The following is a 25,707-nucleotide window of genomic DNA, read 5'->3' on the forward strand; positions in this document are numbered from 1 at the left end:
TGTGTGCTGCATAGTATTGTATTCAAACACAATCTTCCGAGCGACGACGTACAGCGGAGAAGGAAGGAATGTCCTGCAGCAATCACCACTAAATAAACCCTGGGAGACGTTTCCTAATAAGAGGCATTCATTTCCCACCAGCAGAGTAGAATCAAATGGAAATGACATGAAAGCCCGGGGGACACAAATCCCTGTTGTAAATGAGAAAATGAAATAAGAGTCACAGTGCATGCCTTCACATACTGTACAGGCATCGACTCACTGTCGCTATAGTAATATAGGAGGCAGGGTTAAGGGCCAACCTAATATAATGCCCAGGATTCAAAACCCAGGTTGTATCCCATACGGGATACAACCCATACGGGATACAACCCCTTTGAGGGGCAGTCACCCTTGTCACGCACGCGCACACACACACACACACACACACACACACACACACACACACACACACACACATGGAGCGCCATACTCTCACACGCACACACACACACACACACACACGAATGGAGCGCCATACTCTCACACACACACACACACACACACACGCGCGCGCGCACAGTGAGAAGGCATGAAGCACACTCATCACTTCTTCTGTCCACTCTATGTTTTCCACACAGCTAATATTGACTGATCCATCCAGCCATCCATCGGTATGAGTGAACACAGCCGCCCCGCTATAGAGATCCATGCATGCGGTGGGATTAAAAAGACCCACAGGCCTACGGCAGCAGCAGCAGAGCTGCCTGTCAGACCAGGTGTGAAATGGACCCCGTGTAGCTGCAGCACCTCTGGGAAATCTACTTCCCTTTTTATATGAGTTAATGGCAATGTTTGTACTCTCAAATTACAATCCTATATTAAAATTGGTGTAACCCATTCAGGACAGGAAACCCTTTTGGTGTTTTAACTAAGCATTATACTTTAGCTATTGAAACATAGCAGATCTACAAGTTTGTAGCGCGGCACCGAGAGTGCCACGCTACGAACTTGTAGCTATTTTTGGGAAAAATTGTGAAAATGTGTCGCAAATCATTGAATATTCATTCTTTCAGAGTGAACGTTTTCAACTAAAATCTTTGCTTCTGGGGGGGGGGGGGGGGGGGTGGTCCCTAGGACAACATATTTGCAGATGGGGGTCCTTGACATGAAAATGGTTGAGCACCACCACTGACATAGAAACATAAGGTGAATCTCAAACCGGAGCGTGGACACTGGACAGGGTGTATTTTGGCGTGTGTGACGTCACAACGGTGCGCGACAGTACTTCCCAATCCACAGACCACAAAAAGACAGGCGCTGACACTACACAGGGCACCGCACTATTCTCCCCCGTGCGAGCCTGCTTTCAAAGTCCAGCTCGGATGTACCCTGAGCCATGCAGGGTATATCGCCACGGCGCAGCCGTACTGCGCAACCCCATGGATCTTTCCCTTTTCTTCCAGCAGCCAGCAGACAGCCCTCGCAGGGAAAAAAATGTCCGAAACTAGTAAGTTTTATACTCTTTTAAAAGTGTTGTTGTGTCACGGAAGGTAATTGTAATATGTTTTGGGATAGTATTTAGTTGTTTAAGCTATAAAATGTATCATGACAGAGCCAAATAAAGAAAATAAGAAATGTTGTCGTCGGAGATTTTGAAGTAATGCTATCGCGTTAGTCCCTCGGTGCATTTCCCCAACAGGCAGCAAAACTAAACATGCGTTGTTGTCACGACGAATTTTAATATTTTAATATCTTTGGGATAGTATTTAGTTAGTTGTTTATGCTATCAAATGTATTCATGACAGACTGAGCCAAATAAAAAAGATCCACTGGCAGCCATTACTGTTGTGGTTTTTAAGCCCTCTTAAAACTTGTCACACACAGGCCACGGAATTTACTTTCAAGTTATTTTCGCGGAGTATTTAGTTGTTTAAACTTCATATATGTGGTCAATTAATCATTATATTAGATTATAATCAATCATGTCGGAGAATTCGAGGACCGTGTCGTGACTGTCGTCTCGCATTGGGGCGGCCACAGACGAGATGTACCCGTGTGAGAACTACCCTTTTTCGGCGTAGCCCGAAGCAATTCACCGCTGTATGATATGAATGATCCGTTGTAGATATGTACAGCCTACTAGCCTAGGCTACATGCAATTCGTTTCTAATTGTTTTATTTCCCCAAATGTCAAGTGCATTATAAATAACCGCTATTATATTGTTATTATTACTCAGAGATAGATTGTATAAATGGTACAATCTCTTAGTTGAACCCCGTTCCATTTGTACACTCTGATTTTACAATATACATTGGGGTCCCAGAGATAGAAATGCCATTATGGGGGTTCATAGCCTAATTCAGGTCAAACTGGGGGTCCCTTGAAATGAAACTGTTTGAAAATCACTGCTAGATCTGTAAAAACATTTTTATGGGGGGGTCTGTCCCTGGCATATCTTTTCTAATGGGGGTACGCAGGATAATTAGTATCATTTTGGGGGTCCTTGACATGAAAAAGTTTGGGAAGCACTGCTATAGAGGACTAGAAAAGTCCACACCAAAAATAGAAGATATACAAGCTCCCAACACGTTGCAGTGCGACATGTTGTGACTTCTGAGCTTGTAGATTGGCTATTTTCAGTCATTTATTAATTCATGTTATTTTAAGGTGAAAGTGATCAAACTAGCAATAGAATACAACCTGGCAACCTGTTGTAAAGTCATCATTGGACCACAACAGAACATATTACCCAAGCACAAAAGCCTTTTTTTTAACAATAAGGGAATTCTGAGTTGTAGCACTACTGCCATACAAATAACCTGTTAAGCCAGTGGTTCTGAAACCTTCATTTTCCACTGCCTTAGGATCCAAAGACGGGTGAGGAGGTGGCCTGCAGCGGCGGGCCTACAGCAGCACCACCACGTGAGACTGCCATGTCTGGAAGTCTCTGGAGCGGAGCCGGACTGCTGGCCTACAGCACCACCAGGCCTAGCCGAGGCCATACCAGACCATAGTGGTACAGCTGCACTGGGGTCTGGAGCAGGGTCAGGAACACCAGGGCCCAATGTGCAGGCTGGCCCGAAGAAGAGGGGGAGAGTAGTAGTAGTAGTAGTAGTAGTAGTAGTAGTAGTAGTAGTAGTTTACATTTAAATGTAGTAGAGACTCTAGAGAACAGCCAGTTCATCCTCTCTCTGCAATGTGTAATGTTCATGTTCAGTGCAATCTATTTTCAGTTCAGTGCAATCTATTTGTTTGTGTTTAATGTTCAATGAATGTACTTTTTATTTATGTATTTGTGTTAATTTTCTACTGGAATGACTTGATTTTGACGTTATTTTTTACATGATTGAGTCTGAGATACGGTATCCTTGTTCAATGTTCATTCATTTTTATACTGAAGACAAAATAACAATAAATACATTTTGTATTTACAAAGTTGAATTGAACTATTTACATACCGGTACTCATACAATATGCACCGAAAGGGAAATTCTTGGCCGAAACTGCAGTGAATACCGAATATAGGAAACAGTTGGCCCCCCGAAAACCGAATATCCGAATATGATTAATATTATATATATTTTTTCCTACCATTGCTGTCATGGCCGTACCTTAAAGCTATCTGATTTATGGCAAAATAAATGGGTATGGCGAAACAACTTAAACACACAAACACATTAATCATGTTACCCAGATTGCCTTTTTTCACCTTAGAAATATTGCACGAATCAGAGCCTATTTGTCTTTGGACGATGCGAAAACGCTAATCCACGCCTTTGTTTTTTCTCTGCTTGATTTATACTGCAATGCACTTCTTTCAGGACTGCCTAAGAAAACAACTGACAGATTACAACTTGTCCAAAATGCAGCAGCCAGAGTTTTAACTAGAACTAAGATGAGAGAACATTTTACTCCAGTTTTGGCTTCACATGCACTGGCTTCCACTGGTTGTTTTTAGGATTGATTTTAAAATTATTTTACTTGTGTATAAAGCTCTCAATGGTCTCGCACCTTCCTACCTACATGACTGCCTTCCTAAATATGTCCCAAACCGCCCCCCTAAGGTCTTCCACTGCTGGCCTGCTCGCTTTGCCTAAAAAAAATGGCAACTAAAAAATACGGGGAAGCAGCTTTTTGCTTCTACGGGCCGTCGGCATGGAACTGTACTGTACCTTCGACAGGCAGCCTCTGTAGACATTTTTAAAGCACAGCTCAAGACCCACTTCTACAACATTGCTTTTAATTGATCTTTTATTTTTTGTTATTCATGTCCTCACTGTATTGCATTGCATTACTACTTGTTTTTTAATGTCGTTGCCTTGCTTTTCTTCTTTTTTTCTCCATTGCTCTGTAAAGCACTTTGAGCTGCATTTCATGTCATGAAAGGTGCTATACAAATACAGTTTTATTATTATTAAATAATCACTAGGGTCCATAAAACATTTCAGCTCTTTTGAATGCATTAATTGCATACACTATTCAGTGATATATTTTCTGCCTAAATTAAATAACTGAGTGACAGCATTTGTAAGATTTGTGTTAGATTACACAGTAAAATAATATTGTGATAAATGTAGCCTATCCATTTGGAGCTGAGAGTTGGCCTGGTTTAACCTTTTCATTCATGTAAATGCAAATGTGATTAACTGATTAAGAGTAGCATTCTGATTAATGAATTTCTCTCAGTTGAATTAACAGTTTATACTCACTTTACAGTAGGCTATATAGGCCTATATGTGGTTGTTTTAAATGTAAAAGTAGACCTATATTGTCAAAGTTAAATGTCATTATAGCAATAAACTTAGCCTATATGAAAACGCACTAGCTGTTAGCTGGCTGTAAAGGTATAGGCATACACAAATTAACCATGAACTTACTTAGAAGATCTACAAGCTCATAGCGTAGATCAGTGATTGATCGGTGCCTGCTAATACAAATCAAACAGCAGATGCGACAATAGTCTGTATTCTATCCAAATGTAAAAACATTTATCATTAAGTGAATAGGCTATATATATATATATATATATATATGCAGGTTACAGGTAGCCTATATCCTTCCTTTCAGCAACTCTTTGCACGGAATCAGGACTCAGGTTAAATCAGATTCGACCATAGACTAGACGTAATAATAATAACAATAATATAATAGCTGTTATTTATAATGCACTTGACATTTGGGGAAATAAAACAATTGGAAACGAATTGCATGTAGGCTGTAAATATCCACAATAGACGGGCATGGGTCATAATTTCGTTCCGTAGGAGAAACAGGGGAAATTGCTTCGGCCTATGCCGACAAAGGAGAGGTAAACACGGGTACATCTCTCTGCTGGCAGCCCCCAAGGCGAGACAACACGGTTCTCGGATTCTCCGACATCGTTGTTTGATATTTTTAAATAGGATCTTTTATGATTAATTGACCACACATATGAAGTTTAAACAACTAAATACTACCCAAAAATAACTTGAAAGTAAATTCCGTGGGCTAAAAAAGTAGTTTCTAGACCTTTTAAAAACATTGCAGTCAGTGCGGACAAAACAGTAATGGCTGCCAGTCGAGAAATCTGAGCTCCGCTTGGCTCCGCCCAGCTCCACTCGGCTCCGCCCAGCTCAGTGTCCCAAACGACAGTGTACACTATAACGTGTACCAGTGTGCCACCTACGCAGTGTAGAACCCCGTTAGTGCCAGTGCAGTCACCACCCTATTCTACCTAGTATCTACCTAGTAAGTGTGTGCACCGGCAATTGAGATCCACCTATAGGCTTTTCAGAAAACTCTAATTGGCTTAAGGGAGGACGGGCGGGCGAATATCGACCTCTGGTGTGACGCTCATGACACCATGACTCAGCCATAACCATATAAGGAGTTCCCAATGGAGTATGTAACCTCAATGTGTCGTCATGGCATCAGGTGGAAACAAATTAAGTCAGCTCCATATGGCACAAAAAGGGGCATGCCCATATATGGGCATATACTGATGACATCAGCGATCTGCATATATGGGCATAAAAGGTCGAGGCCTCACAAATACAGAGATATCTGGTTGTCCAGAGCCACAGATCCATGTGTGTTGCCCAAACTTAATGGTGGAGGAGAGGGTTTGATTATCTTCCGTTCAGGACACCACTGACCGCTGTTTGACAAATTCTTAACATTTTGTTTTTGTAATAAATAAATTATCCTGGTCTCATTTTCCCAGGATGGAGGCTTTTATCAAAAGATACTCCACGGAGAGAGCTGCCTCAGAGTGGCCCCTGAGATATGCGGGGCCAAAGTGAGGTTCAAGGGCTCGGGAACGCTTCCATGGTGACTACAATGGTCTACCCATTAATGGCCCTCTGGGCCGTTGTCATATCGAGGCAATTGATGCCACACACTCGTTATTGCGAACGCAGTGAGCACTTGAAAGTAGTGAAGTTCAACAAATGTGACAGTTTCTGACCGAGACATATTTGTAGTTCAGTTTGACCCACCAGTTTTGGAGATATGTCTTATAGAGTAATGTCTTGCGAGTAATGTCTTGCGACAGTGAGTTGAGAAAACGGGCTCGAAAGGTTCACTTCTGTGGCCTCTAACATTACACGGTGGTGGCGGCGGTGGGTCAGGGGTATAGAGTGGCCGGATGGGAACCCCAAGGTTGCCAGTTCGAAACCGGGTTCCTCCAGAGTTAATCATCCAGAGTTAAGTCATCTAATTGCTCCTAATGTGCTGGTTGGTGACTTGCATGGTTTCTTCCGCTATCGGTGTATGAATATGTGTGTGAATGGGTGAATGTAATACACAATCTATGTAAAGTGCCTTGGATGAATGCGCTATATAAATGCACCATTTATCACCTGTTTAAGCATTTATTTCATATTTATATGTCTATTTCAGCTCTGACCTTTATTTCAGCCTGGTTATATTAACTCATTTTGGATAAAATAAAAATCAGTTAGTTTTGCCACCATGACTGTCCCAGTCTCTGTATCAAAACGAGTCACAGATGTGTGTACCTTGAGGACACGTTCCTGGAGACTAGGCTGAGAACCTTGCAGGACAGTCTGTCCAGTTTGGAGATTGTGTCCTGTGGAAATGTGACGGATTTGCCTGAGCTTGTGCAAGGCTGTGCTCAGGATTATGGAGTATAGTGACTTGCTTAGTGACTTGCCTGGGAGAAAGAGAAGATCGTAGAGAGAAATAGAAGATAAAGAGATAGAAAGAGAAGATGGTAGGGAGGCTACAGAAAGAACGTCCACGCTTGGCCATAACACTGGGACGCTGTCTGTTCCCAGACGGCAAGCAATATTTAACTGCTGAACTAAAGAACGGAAGTGACACAGACACATTATTCACCCCCACTGGAAGTAGAGACTCTTTCTTGTTCATCACGGAAATAAATATTCAGTTTTGAGCGTAAAAACGCTCAAAACCTCTAACAGTGGCTGCAGACTGTTCTAGAGAAACTTCCACAGACGGCAGTAAATCAGTTTAGGACCATGGGGATGGAGGGGGGATGGAAGTTTTCAACCTGGGCTAAAATAATGTAGCATCCAGGGTTATATACTGTAGTCCTGGATGGACCTGCATGCTTACAACAACAGCTGGGATGTTATGACACACAACACAAATCCACCAGTCTTCTCCCCGGCTACTTGGCTAATTAATCAGGGTTGGTTAAATAAACACGTCGAGAGCAATTAGGTATGATGGTGAAATTCACCAACCAATTAACATCTGCGGAGGAAGGGAATTGATACAACAGCTTGATGGGACGTGTGTGTGTGTGCGTGTGTGTGTGTGTGTGTGTGTGTCCTTAACCTATACCTCAAATTAGCCCACATAAAATGTCCTGTGAAGCATTGTGAGTGAGTTTTGCTATCTGATAGGCATATGTTTAGTGTGTGTGTGTGTGTGTGTGTGTGTGTGTGTGTGTGTGTGTGTGTGTGTGTGTGTGTGTGTGTGTGTGTGTGTGTGTGTGTGTGTGTGTGTGTGTGTGCGTGCATGTGCGTACATGTGCGTGTGCGTTCGTGCGTGTGCGTTCGTGCGTGCGTGTGTGTGTGCTTTTTTTACTTGACTAAAATAGTAAAACAGTTTTTGGCCACCAGATCCAGGGATTAATGAACTGATGGCCAACGACCACAACCTTAGTATTGTCAACAATGTGGGCAGGAGTGAGTGAATGAGTGAGCGAGTGTGAGTCAGTAAGTGAGTCAGGAGTGAGTGAATGAGTGAGCGAGTGTGAGTCAGTAAGTGAATCAGGAGTGAGTGAATGAGTGAGCGAGTGTGAGTCAGTAAGTCAGTGGCATTTGCTCTTCCAAGCCGGTCCCCAGCTTCACCGGTTTGTTTGTTTGTTAGTGTTTTTGTTATCAACCCCCAAATGAATATTGATTTATGTAGGGTAGGCCATGCATAGGCCCCCATATCAAATGACTGTCCTATAAGGGCAACTGCTTTGAAAAGATGTCTTGGCTTTTATCTAAATGTCATAACTGTACATGAGAAATAAATTCATACTGGTGATGTATGGTATCGAAACATATTATTAGAACCACTGTATAGACACTTTTTTAAAAATACAGTAACTCCAATCTGTATCGTTTGGTGTTATTGTACGGTTTACTGGGTAAGCTCCCCCCCCTGCAAAGTCATCCTATATGTTTGAGTAGGCCTACCGTATTTTTATTTTGTAAGCTGATTGCTGCGTGACACGCTTCATGATCGGTCAGGGATTACATATTGCCAAGGAATCCAAAATCACTCCTCAAATATGCTTGATATAGTGTACTCAGTTCAAGTCTGGTACCAATCAAAATATCCACAACCAAACCTATCTTTTCTGGACATGATTCCATTATTTGGTTGACCATCAGGCACTGGTGGTTCATCAATTTTCCTTTTGAGTTGCCTTCGTCATGTCTGATTAATAGTGGCATTCCTTTGGTTTTGAACAGGTCATATGCAGGCCTGCAACATAGTCTTTGAAAAATGCCACGGCAGCTGACAGGTGTGTGCTTACTTATTAAAAATGCTGAAGCACACAGCTCCAAACTGTGCACAGGAATGCCGTCTCCAAAAGTGTCATTACTGTAATAATAATAATCTTTATTGTCCCGAAGGATATTCGTCTTCACAGTCTGTTCAACACCCACATGAAAAACAACACAGAGCACATAAACAAGACAATACAAAAACGTAGCCACATGACCTGATGAAAATCAAATAGATCGAAACGTTGTCAGAATTCTCAATAACGAACGTCTTTCTCGTACCTGTGGTGTGCGGACCAGCATTAATTACTGTAGCCTATATGCCACAGAGCGTTGATGAAGCCTCTATGTGTTGTATGTATTTTATGTTTTGTAAATATTGTCACTGATTGCATGTAAATGATAATGTATGGCTGAGTGGTCATTGTTTATAGATAAATCACAGACATGTGGCTGATTAACATACAAAGTAAAGGGACTGAAAGAACAAAGAAAATACCTCATTGGTCTCCAGGCAGCAGTTAAATGTATTCATTCACATAAATGTAATGTATGGACTGCACATGGGACCCATTCTGTGAGCCAGTTAACTTCATATACTGTAGCCTACATGATTGCACTCCTTTATTCGCGCCTGACATGTTACTGGCATTGTCGTAGCATTGTCACCTGTACAATTCTGTAGATCAATGCCTGTCCTTTACAATACTGATGTAACTACGTGAAACAAGGTTCTGCCTATTGTGTGACTTGTAGGAATTAGAAGAGATTCCAAGAAGCGCTCCTCAATGGCCCCTACCCTTCAGTGGATATGTAGGTCATCTCTTAGAGCAATTAATTCACACTGAGAACTAGAACTATAAAAAAACTATAAAAAACCGTAAGTCAAGTGGATGGCATACAATGTACAACAATATAGTTATTATAGTTATCTTTATCGTTAGTGCTTTGTGTGAACGGCACGTTAATCACAGTAATGATACCAATAATTGCGTTCCTGTTTAAATCACTGCCTCAGTCCATAGTCCACACTCCACACATGATCCTTCTCTGCTGTTCTTGTGATTCAAGTGACACAAACGTCGTTTTCTGTAAGGATGTATGTTCTATAACAGTATCAGAGCTGGAGGACATTGTTGAAGGCGTCTGTGAGTGCGCTGGTTGCATTGGCGAGAGCAACGTACCCAGTCATTGTAACTGTTACAGTCTGTGGATCTTGGGACAAGATAACTATACACACCCCAAGCTTCTACGAAAGTACTATAAAAATGTCAGCCACTGGCCCGTTTGATCTTAATTATACCAGCCTCCAATGGTCAGTTAAAGGATCTGCAGGGGGACGTTTGATGAAGTGTCCCATTTGACAGTTTTGAGGGTACATCACACCCGCTTTGCCAGCCAATCAAAGCACATAGACTATCAATCCTTACTCCACCCCACATAACTGTCCAATTACAGTCTTTGGGGAAGGATACATACCATAGACATGTAAACGTAGACGCATCTTCCGGCTCTGGGGCGTCTGTATCTCAACGGAAGGCGATGGCGATGCGTGATTGGATTGCATTGGCAAGCTGCCCCGAGATTCCTTGCGAAGCATAGCAGAAGCAAAACGGAATAACGAAAGGGGACGTTTGGTAGGCCAATCGGAATGCGACTCGCTCTTTCCCAGCAGCACTTGCCTTCCGAGATTCCGCTTTATTTCCTCCTGCCGTTGGAGACAGATCTCTCCAACGAAAGTGCAGCGACCAATGAGGCATCTCATATTTTTCAATGGATACTACAGTATATGTATCTGCGGGTGTCATGTTGGAAAGTGTAAGCTCATAGCAGAGGCAGCCATGCAGCAACTAGTTAGTTAGTTGGAACCTGCCAAACTCCACACTCGGATTTGTGAAGTACATTGGTCTTGTTACTGCAGTTTTAACAGGGCACTAGAGACATGGTCAGTTCGTGTGCAGCTTGGGGCTGTACAAACAGACGTCTGTGTACAGCTTGGGACTGGTTCAGAACAAAGATGTGTTCAACAGCCATCATTTTATATTATGGTCAATACTTGTGTCTTAATTTTACAATTAAAAAAACCAGACTATAAATTGCAGGCCTGAGCCCTACCATTGCGTGGCACATCTATGCATGGAATGTCTATGTCCACAGGCTTCATGTGCGGCCTAGAGGGCAACTGAGCATGTGCAACACTATACAATACTTTGTGACTACTGTTACTTCGATATGTTAAAAGTATTTTGGTATGAAAATTATGCATTTTAACCATGTAAGGCTATACTGGATCCGTAACTCCCTCTCTGGCATTTGTTAAGTCGATTTAGAAAATTCAGGGAGTTATGATGATTTTAATCTGCTTCAATGCACATACATGCATTAGTAGGCTCGGCTTGCACTTCCAATATGGCGGCCACAGAGACAGGTCGCTCCAATGAACTGTGGCGGCCAATGCGGTATCTAGGCTTTCATATTTATATAGCCCTCTCTGCCTGCTGTGCCCCAGACAAGAACCCACGGCCACAACAGTTCTGCCGATCGAGCTCAGCTCTATTGATCCCAGCTTGGGTCTAGATCACTACACTGCCTTTCAATCAGCAGTAGAACTTTCTCTGAAAGCTTTTAGGCCACTGTGACTCTATTTCTATCCCTTTCATCATTCTACAGTTGGCTACATTTTCCAGTTGGAGCATGAAATGATGTTCCCGTGCATCCATTACACTCAATCATGTTAATTGGGAAACTCAGTTGAAAGAAAAGGAAAGAAAAAAGGTTATTGAACATCCATTCATCTCTTCAAGTTCTTATAGGACAACCTGTACTTTTGACTGTATGTACTCATTACCAGAACTGTATCGTTCATCGGGTGTGAGGTCACATTGGTTTCAGCTTAATACCAATACCTTGCATTATCTGTAGTGTACACACACACGCACGCACGCACACACGCACAAGAAGGGTTCAAACCTGTGCATATCTAAAAGGAGTATTTACCCTTTGGTTTCAAAATGTTCGATCAACAGGATACACGTCCAGCTAAAATAAATGTGACCACGATTGTTAAAGGTTGGTTAGTTAATATGATTTTTTTTGCATGTGTCAACTAAGCACAAACATCTCCTCCACTGGCAACACGCTCGACAAGCTAAAGTGCATGTACAATTTCCATTATGTTATACTGTGGATAAATGCAAATACTACCCTCAGTGAACTGAAATGGGGCTTCTTATGTATAAGGATGTAATGGGTGTAATAATGAAAAAGAAACCCCTTGGATGGATTAAAATTGCTCAGGAGAAACTAATACAGCTTATGTAAAGTATACTACTTATACTATGTGTACTACAGCTTACTGGCTATATCACTGCATGGAGAGAGAGAGAGAGAGAGAGAGAGAGAGAGAGAGAGAGAGAGAGAGAGAGAGAAAGAGGCCTCATTCACATATAGACAAATTCACAGAGGGGTGCCCTGGACGCAGCCATTACTGAGGTGTAATCCATGGAGCATGTGCTCCGTAGGCCAGGTGTAGCTAATCAGTGCTGCTGCGCTTAATGGTACACCTCAGTAATGGCCGCACCCAGGCAACCCTCCGTGAATTCGTCTATAAGACACACGCAGGAGACACTTGTGCCCTGTGTCTTCTGTGTGTCGCACGGCTCGCAATGCATTTCCAATGAGATAGTCACGTGGTTTGATGACACAACCTTGTTGCATGGCTGTCTTGCCCTCCCCCCATGCAACAAGGTTGTGTCAATTAAATTGTGATGACAATTTCTTATTTTCTTTGTCACTTAGCTCGTCCGTGCGTTGCACCATCATCAGACAGGATCTCCTGATAGCTTTGATAAACTTTTTCTAAGCAGCTTAACCTCGGCTTTGACCTCTGAAGTGTTGGGACGACGGGGCGGCTATCCAGGAGTCCCGAGTCGGTGTCAGCTAGTCTGTGCATTGTACCATCATCAGACAGGATCTCCTGACAGCCTTTGTAAACTTTTTCCAAGCAGCTTAACCTCGGCTTTGAGCTCTGAAACAGTGGGACGACACCCGCCACTCCACTGGGGTCTGCAGGGTCCTTCAGCAATATGCACAGATAGTAGATGATTCGGTGCATGTAAATGGCTTCGTTGATGACGATGTCCTTGATCTTGCTCATCTCAACAAAAGCAACGCTCTCCCGCCCACAGGCGTAGCTGTGCGAAAGCTGAACGCCCAGCGAGCCGATTAGCAGCACGGACTCGCGGTCGATCTTCACAAAGTGGAAGTAAACCATCAATCCCGCCAGGGCGATCAGGGTGGCACTGGGCAGCACCGCAGTGATTTGTGTGAAGAACACCGCACATGCCAGGAATGCCAGAAGCCACACGGAACATGTGGAGACCATCGCCCTTGTGATGGACTTTTTGGGGGAACTCACAGTGAACTCTCTGCAGAAAGTGGAGTGACTCCGACGGTCCAGAGAGATCCTTTTACCATGAATGTTGGTGAAAACCTCCTCGTCCATCGTGAACCGTCTGGAGCCTATGGTGGTGTTTTAAGCTGTTCTCACCATTAAGTTCTGCAATCATTATCAACACTACACGCATTGCGAGGCAAATGACCATCGTCCGGCTCTCCTTTTTGTACCCACAACGATGCAGACAATTACGACACAATGATGTAATATTTATTTGCAATTCTAGTTTTTTCTATTCAAAAACCTGACAAATGTAAAAATAAGAGAGTTACAGACCCACTATATTGTGTCAACACGGACCTCACTGGATTATACAATTTAGGCATTTTAATAGCAGACGCTCTTAATCCAAAGCGATTTACAGTAAGCAAGAAGAACACGTGGTAGTGCATTATATTTATGTATTTATAGGGCCATAGTAGGTAGTAGTAGCCTACTGTATAGTAGGTGACACTGGACACCACACTTGTCTAGTGTGGAGCAAATGCCAATAAATGAAAACTGAAATCCGCTAGGTGTGCGTCCAATGCATCACCTGTTGTGATGGAAAACTTTGTGAGATGAAAACTTCTCTGGCAAACAGATAAATATAACACTGCGTGAAAAGAGTTAATGGGCAATTATGGGCACTGTATTTTGCCCATAAACCTCACGTTTAGCGGGGATGTACAGTTAATATACGGTAATATACACCTGTGATACAATTCGGCAGTTTACCGGAGTTTGCTGGAAAGTTTAACGGTAGTTTCCTGTAATATACAAATCCGTATTCCATGCTTTTTGCGCAGTGTAAACTGACTGGAAACCTTGTCTGTCAATACCACGTACCTACCATCACATTGATATTAAAATCTAATCGTGTCACTCAAAGAATGTCTCCTATGGGAATGCACCTAAAGCCCAAACCACACCAATTGGTCGCCATGCAAATCCTGGCAACCAAACAGTTGCGAGTATACACACATGTAGACGCATGTAGTTGCAAGCAACCATTGACTTGAACCAATTGAATTGCTTGGGTCGACTTGCGTCGACATGCACCACCATGCGCGGACGTACAACAGGACATATTCATATTGGGATGGTATTTAGTCATGCCTTACAAGTATAATCTTCACTTTGCGTGATTCCACTTGAGTGGGTTTTGCCAAGTTGCCAAGTGTCACACATTGCTCTTCCACATGTTCAGCTGTCTAGCATCATCATCATCATCCACCAGGACTATCTTCTTCAAGTGTTGACATCCGCCGCTCCGTGGAGATGTTCGGGGGTGTCCTCGTAGACCGCTCTGACCGCTCTGACGGCGGCGGGAGGACGGCGGCGAGGCAGTTTGCTGACTCGTACCCGGGAGCAGCCGGCGATGTCCCTGCAGATGTCGGTGACGCCTCCCGCGTGGTCGTGGTGCCAGTGGGTCACGATGACCTCCTGGATGGTCGCGCTGAACTGGCTCAGGGCCAGTTTCAGGTTGCTGATGTATTCTGGGGTGGCGGGCTCTCCCGCGTCGATCAACACCCGGTTGTCCCCGGTGCCCACCAGATAGGTGTTGGTTCCCTGGAGGGTAATTGGACCCGGATTACAGCCCAGAACCCTGACCACTCGAGAGGACAACTGCTGGATGCGTGGAATGATTGCACTCAGTTGTTAATTCAAGTATAATTTACAGGATAGATATCCAACCTTATACTAGAAAGAACCTGAACGTATGTTCTGCCCGCGAGTGTGTGTTAACAACCACCACAGTGTAAAAAAACATGTATTTAGCTTTGCTTTCCTTACGTGAGTTGACGTTGTTATAAATGTACTTGTAGGAAGGCATATAAATGGTAACTTTACTCTCCACGCTACAGCTCTCAACTGAAAACAAAAAGGGGCCACGATTAGCCAGTAAAATACCAGTCCAAACCCCTTCAGGTCTCGTAATGAAAGCACTTTTAAGTGGCTATACGGTGTGAAAATCCTTTCTTTGTAGAGAGAGAGGAGCTATGAGTGTTAGTGTACCTGGCCGATGGCTGAAATTAAAAAAGAAAAGTTTGGTTATAATTTAGTTAGGTAATTACTCTTGTCTGAAGCCAGTTCTTGTCCCCACTATAGTGCTAGTATACACAATTGTGCAAGTAATAATGAACACAATTATTATTGTTTTGTTTGTTAATTTGAATCAGCAATTGTATTTGTGTTTATTTTACACATATATGACACATTTTGTTATTGCTGTCCTCACTAAATTTTAGTTTTCTTTCTATCTTGCGGATATATATCCCAGCTAGTGTTGCAGATCCACTGATTAACAACATTTATGACATACAAGCAGACACTGTGTGTTTTCAGCTGTGATGACAGTATTGTGACATCGCGCATGTCCATATGTGGGCTGATATTGAGGATCTCCATATGGGCATTGTCTATCAATATTAATTTGCTCTGATGGCAGGGATCTCCATATATGGCTATGGGCACGCACACACACACACACACACACACACACACACACACACTCCTGAGTGAGTTTTGAGGTGACTGCATGTGAAGTCCAATCCGAGTGCCACATGGTTTATTGCAGTGAGGGGCATATGAAGTCAGTATTAGTTGTGGCCTTGGCTGCAGTGATCATCTTTCTCTTCTGGCGTTTCTTCTCCCTCGCCTCAAGTTGCCTCCATGAAGGGCGTTAAGTTCTGAGGCGGAGCTTTCCAGCTGGGTGTGCTGTATTCCACATGTCCCACATTGTTATCAGCCCGTTATTATTATTTATTTCAAAAGGCAGGGAGGACTAATCACTGAACAATAAAGAACATTCTGAGTTCACAGGTTTTTTCATATGCACATAATCTGAGGGATTCTTAACAATATTCATCAAGGAAAAAATATAATCTGTTTTAGACGCGGCACAGACCTTGAAGTCATTTATGTAGAATTCTTATGGGATTTACAATAGGAAGATACTTTTTTAATCCCCCATTTTCCCTGCTGCTTCGGCTCCCACACGCACGCACACACGCACGCACCACTTACCACCAGCAAGCATTTGAAATGTATACAAAAGACGGTTTAATTACACTAATTAAACATTTGTGGATACAGTATAATATGCTCCGTAAGATATGTGAAAGGTTTGCATTATGCTACCGCACAGCCACAGTTAAAATCACATTTTTTGCAGATCTGATCGTCAGAAAAGGGGCTCACACCTACACCACCTTTCTAATTTGGGCAAAAAAACCAAGTTACAAAACAGCAAAATATAGTGATGCAGGTTGTGTTGTAGATCGATCATCGACTAGTAGAAATTGTCTGGAGAACATGAAGGAGAGTGAGAGAGGCCATCTTCACTGCTGTCAGTGAAGATGAAGGACAGTAATGGAGGCCATCTTCCCTGCTGTCAGTGAAGATGAAGGACAGTAACGGAGTCCATCTTCACTGGTGTCAGTGGACGTGAGAGAAAGAGGACCCCAAACAGGGACGTGTACAGTTGTACACATAGACATCAAAGGGGGGCTTCAGCCCCTGCCCTTTTACCCGTCTGTAAAACAACTGCATGCCGTCTCCAGACCACAAATGCAGCATTTACTGTGGTGAAAGAACTGCAAATGCCACACCTATCCATGCTGTTTTTTTTCCTTCTCCGAAGTCTCCTGAACTTGAAAAAATATGTTTAGAAATCCATGTCGTACACAGCCCCTGCCTGGCTATCTCCATGCCATGCTGACTTGTGGTGGACATTCTTTGTCAAAATTAGACAATACATACTAGTCTGACCATAATATTACCATAAACACATAAATAACAAAGAAAATAAGAAAAAAAATCACACCTGTGTGAAATGAGGGGTGATCTAATCATCATCATCATCAAGAATGGTGGTCCCTTATTGGCCAAGGGTTCCCACCGACATACATGATGCCGATTTGTTTAGACACACATCACACATGGTGTAAATTCTCTGTTCATTGTCAATGGCATTTTTAATGGCATTTTTCTTCTTCATTTTTGAGTGGTGCAATCACTCCAAGGAACAGCAATGTCCGTGTCCGCCTAACTATGTGGCCATGAGCACGATAATGACTATTAGAACCAGTAGGGGCGCTGTTTGCCAGAAACAGAGAGAGAGATAGTGCTGCACGTGCTGCACTGTTGCCTGCTAATGAGAGAGAGAGGAGGGGGGGGGGAGTTGCACCACTCAGTTCACACGGGTGTGATTTTTAATACAACACAAACATTAAAGCTGTATATAGGAGGGGCTAGCCCTGGTCCAGTGAGTCTCTCTCACTGACGCCCTGCCGGACACCCTTCCACTGCTCACTAGCAGCTTTTCCCACTGCGTGCAAGGGTTTACAATTACCTGAAAATAAACAAAACGACATAACTACTCACCAACACACAGCCTGCTAAACCCAAATGGTAAAAGTCTATTCTCCAAGCTGGGAAGCGTTTCAGGTCCCCAGCTTCTCTCTAAAATGCACTTTGTGCCATTTTAATAGAGCAATGTACCGGACAGAGTCATTTCTTCTACTACGGCATTTCCGGGTTTTGCCTGCGCCGATCTGGTTGGATTAATTTTATTTAATGACTAAAATAGTGCATTTTAGAGAGAATTAAGCTGGGGACCTGAGACTCCTCCCAGCTTCAACAATAGACTTTTACTAAGGTCTAGCAGGCGTTGTGTCGGTGAGTATAGTTACGTCTTTTTGTTTATTTTCGGGGAATTGTAAACCCTCGCACGCAGTTGGAATAGCTACTAGTGAGCAGTGGATGGGACTCCAGCAGGGCATCAGTGAGAGAGACTCGCTGTAAGCACTGGACCAGGGCTAAGGGCGCCCCTCAAAAAAGGGAAAGGTACAACACTTTTTTTATTGAGTTTTTCTTCTTTGTAATTATTTGTTCTGCCCCAAACATTGTGCTCATTGTCATGATTTGTCAGCTGCCGAGTTGGCTTTGTCCGAGGCCTAAAGGTCATTGAATAGATACTTTCTGAAACGTCTCTGGGACAAATTAAATGAATGAGGAATTCTCTCCCGGGCCGCTCGTCATTCTGGCGGGAGAGCGACATTCCACAGTAGCTGTTTTATTTATTTATTTTATTTTTGTAATGAATTCGGATCATAATTTACAGTACATGTGTGAACTGTATGTTACTTACTCTTACTCGGGATGAGTAAGAGTAAGTAACATACAGTTCACACATGCCCTAGGGGGACACATGCCCTAGGGGGACGTAGGGGTGTCATGGTGGATGCTTGGGCAGCCAGGGATCTCCAGCACTCTCGGTCTTCAGCTGTGCGGAGCAGGGTCTGGGAGCTGCAGCCAGTCCATTCCTTGATGTTGTACATCCAGGACTTTCTCTGCCTGCCTCTTCTCCGCTTCCCTGGACTGTAGAAGGGATTAGATAATGTGGTGGAGGGGGGGTGTGACGCCCCTGCCCCCTCTGCCTCACTGTAGGCTAGAAGGCAGCCTCTGTGATGGCAGAGTGGAGCAGGCCGTCAGCCCAAATTGTGCTCACCTGAGGTGGGTGGGGCTAAGGGGAGTATATAGGGAGCTCTCCTGGCTCCAGCTCACACTCTCTCTTTTCTCCCTGCAAGCAGTACCTTCCTGTGTTGCCACCTGGCCCAAGGGCCTAACCAACTTTTTTTTTTAAGTTTACACTTATGGTGTAAATACACTTGTATGGTATAAATGACTTTTTGCCACTGTTAGTGGCGAAAAAACTTGATGAAATTATATAAGGCGCTATGGCTTTAAGAATATGGTGAGGTGAAAGCGGTTAAACGGTGTGTTGCGTAAGCAAGAAGCGACAGAGCGACAACATTATTTTCCCACAACTGCAACTGCAACAGATGGAAACAATAATTGTGCGATTTAAGTCATTTATCGCGGGAAATGGATTTCTACATGGTTCAAATCCCAACGGTCCGGTGCGGGAAAGGGATTTCTACATTTACCGCATTTTTTAATTGATTACTTTCAATCGCCTTTCTACACACCCGGGCACTTTACCAAATAGCACTGGATGATAGCACAACACTCCGTTCACGTGATCCCCCAAAAAAAGAAAAAAATGCCTCTCCCCCTTTCCTGAAAACAGGACAGGACGCAACTCGGGTCAACAGAATCGCTGCATACCAAGCCGATCGTGTCGGTGCAGTGGGGTGCACCTCTCATCAGATTTCTCCCCTGTGTGTTTCAGTGGAGGGGTTGTGTGTGTAATATGACCCGAGTGTGACTGAGTGTCTGTCCGTCAGATTTCTGTCTCCTTTTTTCTTCATATTCAAACAAGAAAACTCATTAAAACTCATTGTAATCCTGGTCACTAAACTGCCTCCCCCTGGCCAGCCGGGGCGCCTGATGGAGGGGAAAGGAACTGGTTGGAATAACGTGTTCCTTCCACGCGTTACGTCCAACCAGGGAAACTCCCCCCTGTCAGGTGTAAGGAGCAACTTGGACACTCAGGCATGAAGGAAGCATGAGTTCAAGTCCGTTGCTCTCCCCTTAATTGTCCCCCATATATGGGGACTAGGTTGGTGGAGGGTGTGTAGCACCCAGGATCACATTAGATGATTGACACAGGGGTGAAAAATGGGTGACAAAAATCGTGGGATAAAAAATATATATTAATAAAACTCATTGTATCGTCCCTCGGCGAGCGGTTCTTTATTATGATGATCAACACCGGTCAGATGGAACATTGCACATGCTTGGCAGCAAAACTAACCGCCTCACAACAGTCTTTCCACCTCGGAGGAAAAAACAGCAGGTGAACTCGACTAGCCGAGTTGGAACGATACACAGCGTCTGACATAAAACCTCTCCTAATTAGGCTTTCTGTTCAAGAAGAGTGCATTACTACAAAAGCAGGTGTTACATAATATAGGTACATATCTCCAGAATGGAAGATGGTAAAATCATTTTTTTTTTAAATTAGAGTGGACAAGTTACGCTTTCTTTTGAGGTATGCTGTCTGATTCTCGCTATAAGAGAACATTTACTGTCGGCCTAGGAAAAGTTTGTTCGTCCAATGCTGTCATCGTAGCAGTGAGAGCCATGCAGTTAATCAGAATCGTTAGCCGTCTTTGTGTTAGGAAGAGATTTAGCGTTTCACCGGCCGTGCGGCGGTGTGGGTAATACGCTGAGGAACACTCAGCATATGGAGTTTTTATTTTATTTGTATTTACTGGCCATATGCCCAGTGATCAATGCATATATCGTCATCATCTTATGGTCTCTCTCTCTCCAGCAGTGGGAGGTGACAGTGCATCCATTGAGACAGGCCGGCTCAGAGGAAACAGTATTGACTGGGTGGGCAGAAAGCATCGACTCTCATATTTAATTCAAGGCCCCTCCAGGCCGGTGAAGGCACACCACCAGCACACACTTGTATATATCAGCTAAACACCCTCCAAATAGTGGATCACATGAACACCAACATACTAAATTGTAATTATTAAGATCATCAAATTAAAGGTGCTGAAAGTGATAAAAAACAATGTTTTGTATTTCACATACTAATAAGCTGAAGAGACAGGGAGACCCCTGTTACTGAACAAACAACTTTTCTTTCTCATGCCTGACTTTCCAGGTTATAAGTAAAAGTAGTCATTGTGCAGTATGTCTCATTTTAAGTTTTCAAAGTTATAACAATCTTTTCAAAATAGCCGATCTACAAGCTCACAATGCATCGCACAGCGACGCATTGTGAGCTTGTAGATCGGCTATTTTCAAAGGGTCAAAATGTATACAGGGCTGAGAGATGGTTACTGTATGTTGTAATATTAATCCAAATCTACAGTACAAACTAACTAGTAACTAAAGCTTTCAAATAATTGTGGGGGAGTCAATATGAGTACAATATTTGCCTCTGATATGTAGTAGAAGTAAAAGTAGTCGACTAAATATCATAAGATTTTAGTCGAGTAAATCTACAGTTGATTTAGTCGACTAAAATATATTTTGTCGGGCCTTGATGCCATCGCAATGACTGATTTTACACTTTGCGAGTAGATCTGCTATTTTCAGCATGCAACCATGTGTAAAATGACCTTTACTGGATCTCTTGTCAACTAGTCCCTACACTGTATAGTCTAGTTTTTATTTGTTGACGAAATTGTCAGTATATGTAGTCATCATGGCTTAGTTTTTATTTCGTTTTTCATCATAGTATTAGTCGACGAAAACCACACTGCACTCCTGTAAAAATACCTCAAAAGTGTACTTACGTGCAGTACTTACGTAAATGTACTTAGTTTCCTTTCCAAACAGGCAGCCACCTGAGCAGACCCTCCATGGTGACACGTCAGCCTAGTGTTAGTTTAATACTCTGAACACACAGGCTGCACATTCCACCAGGGAGATGAGCAGCAGCATCAACGATCGCATAGCAAGTCACTGAGCTCCTTTTATTATTCTCTCTGTGTGCGTGCATGCGTGCGTGCGTTTGTGAGTGTGAGGTGTGCGTGTGCCTGCAAGTGTGATAGCATAGCAAGTCAGTGAGCTCCTTTTTATTCTGTGTGTGTAATGTGTATGTGTGTTGCGTGCGTGCGCGTGTCTTCTTAAGTAATGCATCCAGCCAAACAGAGCAGAATGTTTGCAGCAGGCTGATAGTCTATTGTTATACCTGAGATGAAACCAACACAATATGCAAGTATTGCTGATCCTAGTAGTTTACAGTCTGCTGATCAGGCACTGGCCATTTTTCTACATTACTACAGAGCAGGACAATAACCAAACAAACTATCTGACACCGTGCGGAATGACAAAACAGCTCATTGTATAATTATAATTCAGCATTTATTAAAGTCCAAATGCATTCATAGTATGTTTTGTGGAGATGTTGCATCACGGTGTGGCCTGGGCTTTAAACACATACCGTAAAAAACAACTACAGTAGGAAGGTTTTTGCCTAGTGTGGATATTCTGGTGTGTCTTCAGGATTCTGTAACACAGAGATTTCCTTATCACAACGTTTGCAGTAGAAAGGTTTTTCTGCAGTGCAGATATGCCGCGGTGTGCATGTCGTCCAAGGTATTTAACTGATTGAATCTCCTGTCGCACTGTTTACAGTGGTAAGGTTGTGTCTTCAGGTTACTTAAAGTGCCACTTCACCCCTTTTGCAACCTGAGCATATTGTAATGATGTTTAGGACACAAGAAACACTTTCCTGGGGTTTTTATGTGTGTAAATAGAGGGTACGCACATGCATGAAGTGAATGGCAAATCGACATGTCTTAGTGAGAGCTGAAACAAGTCGGCAGATCAAGACAATAATATATTATTATTATTATTATTATTATTACCAGACTATAGTTAGTGACACTTTTTCCGGAGTAATCGAACTTCCGCTGTGATTAGCCGAGCTTTGCATAACGTTTGTAGCAGCTAATTGGCTGTTGTTGGTTACGTAACCAATCTATCTTTTACAAGTGTTTATAAAGACCATAAAAATACATAAAAAGTAAAAATAGAATCTTGTGTTTCTCATGTTTGGCACACTGTGGTAAAGCTCTAAACATGAGATATCTCGTGAATGGCTCAGAATCTACCCCATAACAAAAAAGTGAAAATTGTAATTGGCTGACAATATTAGTGGGAGGGGCCTATGTAAGCAACTGCGGCAACCACACTTTGCAATTTTATTATTATCTTCACAAATGTAAATGTTGGACCCACTCAATATGAAAGCAACAGTTTTAGGATAACTAATTACGTACAACAACTATGTTTTAATGTGGCTTAGTTGAAAAGCTTACACATGCCCGTGCTTGAGGACCACACTTACCAGCTGTTATCACATAGGCATGCTGTCACTAACTGATCTAGGATCTGTGCATCAATGCACAAGCTGTGGTGGCTTTAATAGCCAGGGTGAATTGAATGAAAGATAATTGCTCGCCCAAAACGCCTGGGGAGAGGAAACCTCGATCATCACAAGGGGCCAGCTAGGCACTCCAATGTTGAAGCGCTGGGCCCTAGTGGTAAGAGGAAGGACTGCAGGCGGACCCGTGGATTCATGACGAGGAAACCCCGTGTAGCTGGGCTTTAACATTGAGCGCTCGGTTGCACTTCCGCATTGGACCTCCAAAGTTTGGAGGTCCAATGCGGAAATGCGCCCAAAAAGGCGGAAATAGACGGTCCCTCCGGGTGCTTCAAAACGCCACTGAGCAACTTCCACTGAAATGAATAGCGGAGGGGGCGGAGCTTCGTGCCAGATCAGTCTCTATACTTTTAATACTCTATGGATCATCACCACCCATGGACATTTTCCTTTAGCTTGAACTTCAGCAGTTCCAGAAACAGACACAATTATAGTAGCACAACAAAAAGCTTCTGGTTCATACTGTTTGTATACATACGTATGTTGTTTTCTCGCTTCTGTCTGACAAAAAGGGAGGATTTGATCTGATATCCAGAAGATGTACATGTAGTTTGATCTACAGATCTCGGGGGAGGTCTATGGATAGATATGACCCGGAGATGTGCTAAAGGTTCTGCAGATCTATGAAAGCTGAAAGACCTTACTTTGGTTTATGGCTCTCTCTCTCTCTCTCTCTCTCTCTCTCTCTCTCTTTCTCTTCCTCTATCTTTCCTCAATCTCTCCGTTCTTTCCATTAACCTCTCCTTCTTCTCCCCCTTGCCCCCCTCTCTCATTTTATTTGAAGTGTCACCAATCAAAAGCATCTAGAAGAAAATGTGTGCAAAGATAATATTGTCAAGCTTCCCTTAAAATACATCCACTTGTCAATGTAAATCATCTATAAATCTATTCAGCTTTTTGATACATTATAATCTAATGTATCAGGGGTTCTCAACCCGTGGGTCGCGACCCCAAGGGGGGGGGGGGGGGGCACCAAATGATTTTGGGGGGTCCGCAAATTATTTAATTTGCAACTGAATGGCTGGAAAATGGAAATGAAGACTTTACATAGTACACATAGTACATGCATAAACCTTCCTTAATGATTATGTCTGGTTTCAGTATTCATTTATGATTTATTCTCTCTAATATTAAGGTTATTTTTGCAGTCAGTTTTTATTGGGGGTGGCAGACATGGCAAAGCATTTCCGCTGCAGGTCCCCAGCCAAAAACGTTGAGAACCACTGTATTATATTACTGAGGGATAAACATAACTCCATAAAAAATATTAATAAAGATAATAGTTTATATGTTATTTATAAGTAGTCTATTTGCTGATTGAATTGACTGTATATTTTAATAGTTTCACCATAAAATACTCACATGTGCTAACTAAATGAGTAGTAGGCCTACGTTTATACCACTTACACATTTTATTGTGGCCTTGTCATGTCCAAGGTCAGATAAATGGAAATATGCCAAGCAGAATACGCTGATGAAACCCCTTTAAATTTGACATAAATATTCTTGACACCTTCATTAGCACAATATTATATACATAAGTGCCGCACTCACGCACGCACGCACGCACGCATGCACGCACACACACACACACACACACACACACACACACACACAGACAGAGACAGACACACACACATGCACACCACAGGGTGTCAGGATAAGATCTATACACCGTTAGAATGTGGTGGCTTTGATTAGATGGGGGAAGCAGCCATATTTAAAATGTGTCAGGAGTCAGGACCATGTGCCGCACACGCACGGCTCTGACAAGGTGACCTTCATCTCCAGATTACATCTGACTTCATTTTTGTTTTGAATAGAAAGTATTTAAATAATTATTTAAAAAACAGAAACATGCCCCTTATTATACCAAAAGGAAATGACCGCTGTCATGTGGTCATTGTAATAACACTACCACATTAACGCACTTTAGGCATATCTACCACTGCGCAAAACGCATGGAATACGGATGTGTATATTACAGGAAACTCCCGTTAAACTTTCCAACAAACTCCGGTAAACTCCGGAGAATACGTCTGCACACCGTTTTGAAAGCTCCCCAAAAACGTAATTTACCAAGGCGGGGAAAAGAAACACACTTGTCTTTCTTTTGCAGGCTGCTGAAGCATGGCATGAGGCACGCAATGCTTTGCTCGGCGGCCTGCTGATAGGCTGACCTTTAGACCTTTGTGTTGCTCTTCCTGATCTACTGTGGATTATACCAGGTGGACAAACGTATAGTCCACCCGTGGACTATACGCACCTTGAACAATGTTGCACCTTGAATAACGTATAGCACCTTGAATAATGTCCTGAACCTGAAAATGTCCTGCACCATATATATATATAGAGAGAGAGAGAGAGAGAGAGAGAGAGAGAGAGAGAGAGAGAGAGAGAGAGAGAGAGAGAGAGAGAGAGAGAGAGAGAGAGACAG

The 25,707-nt window shown here is 43.0% G+C and overlaps 1 protein-coding gene and 1 long non-coding RNA gene across 2 annotated transcripts; one reads left to right on the forward strand and one right to left on the reverse strand.

The window, feature by feature from the left end:
* The first annotated feature begins 1,250 nt into the window (after positions 1–1,250).
* LOC308321717 lies at positions 1,251–3,873 on the forward strand. Its single transcript, XR_013964660.1, has 2 exons — positions 1,251–1,489; positions 2,848–3,873. It is a non-coding gene; the product is annotated as an uncharacterized lncRNA (long non-coding RNA).
* An 8,872-nt stretch (positions 3,874–12,745) lies between these two features.
* On the reverse strand, positions 12,746–13,459 carry LOC308319925 (phosphatidylinositol N-acetylglucosaminyltransferase subunit H-like; the record flags this gene model as incomplete). Its single annotated transcript, XM_080770157.1, has 1 exon — positions 12,746–13,459. The coding sequence occupies one exon, from the start codon at positions 13,457–13,459 to the stop codon at positions 12,746–12,748; it is 714 nt and encodes a 237-aa protein (XP_080626283.1).
* Positions 13,460–25,707: the final 12,248 nt, after the last annotated feature.

Source organism: Protomyctophum bolini, assembly GCF_963924005.1.
Source record: "Protomyctophum bolini genome assembly, chromosome: 1".
In the NCBI taxonomy this organism is placed as follows: Eukaryota; Metazoa; Chordata; class Actinopteri; order Myctophiformes; family Myctophidae; genus Protomyctophum; species Protomyctophum bolini.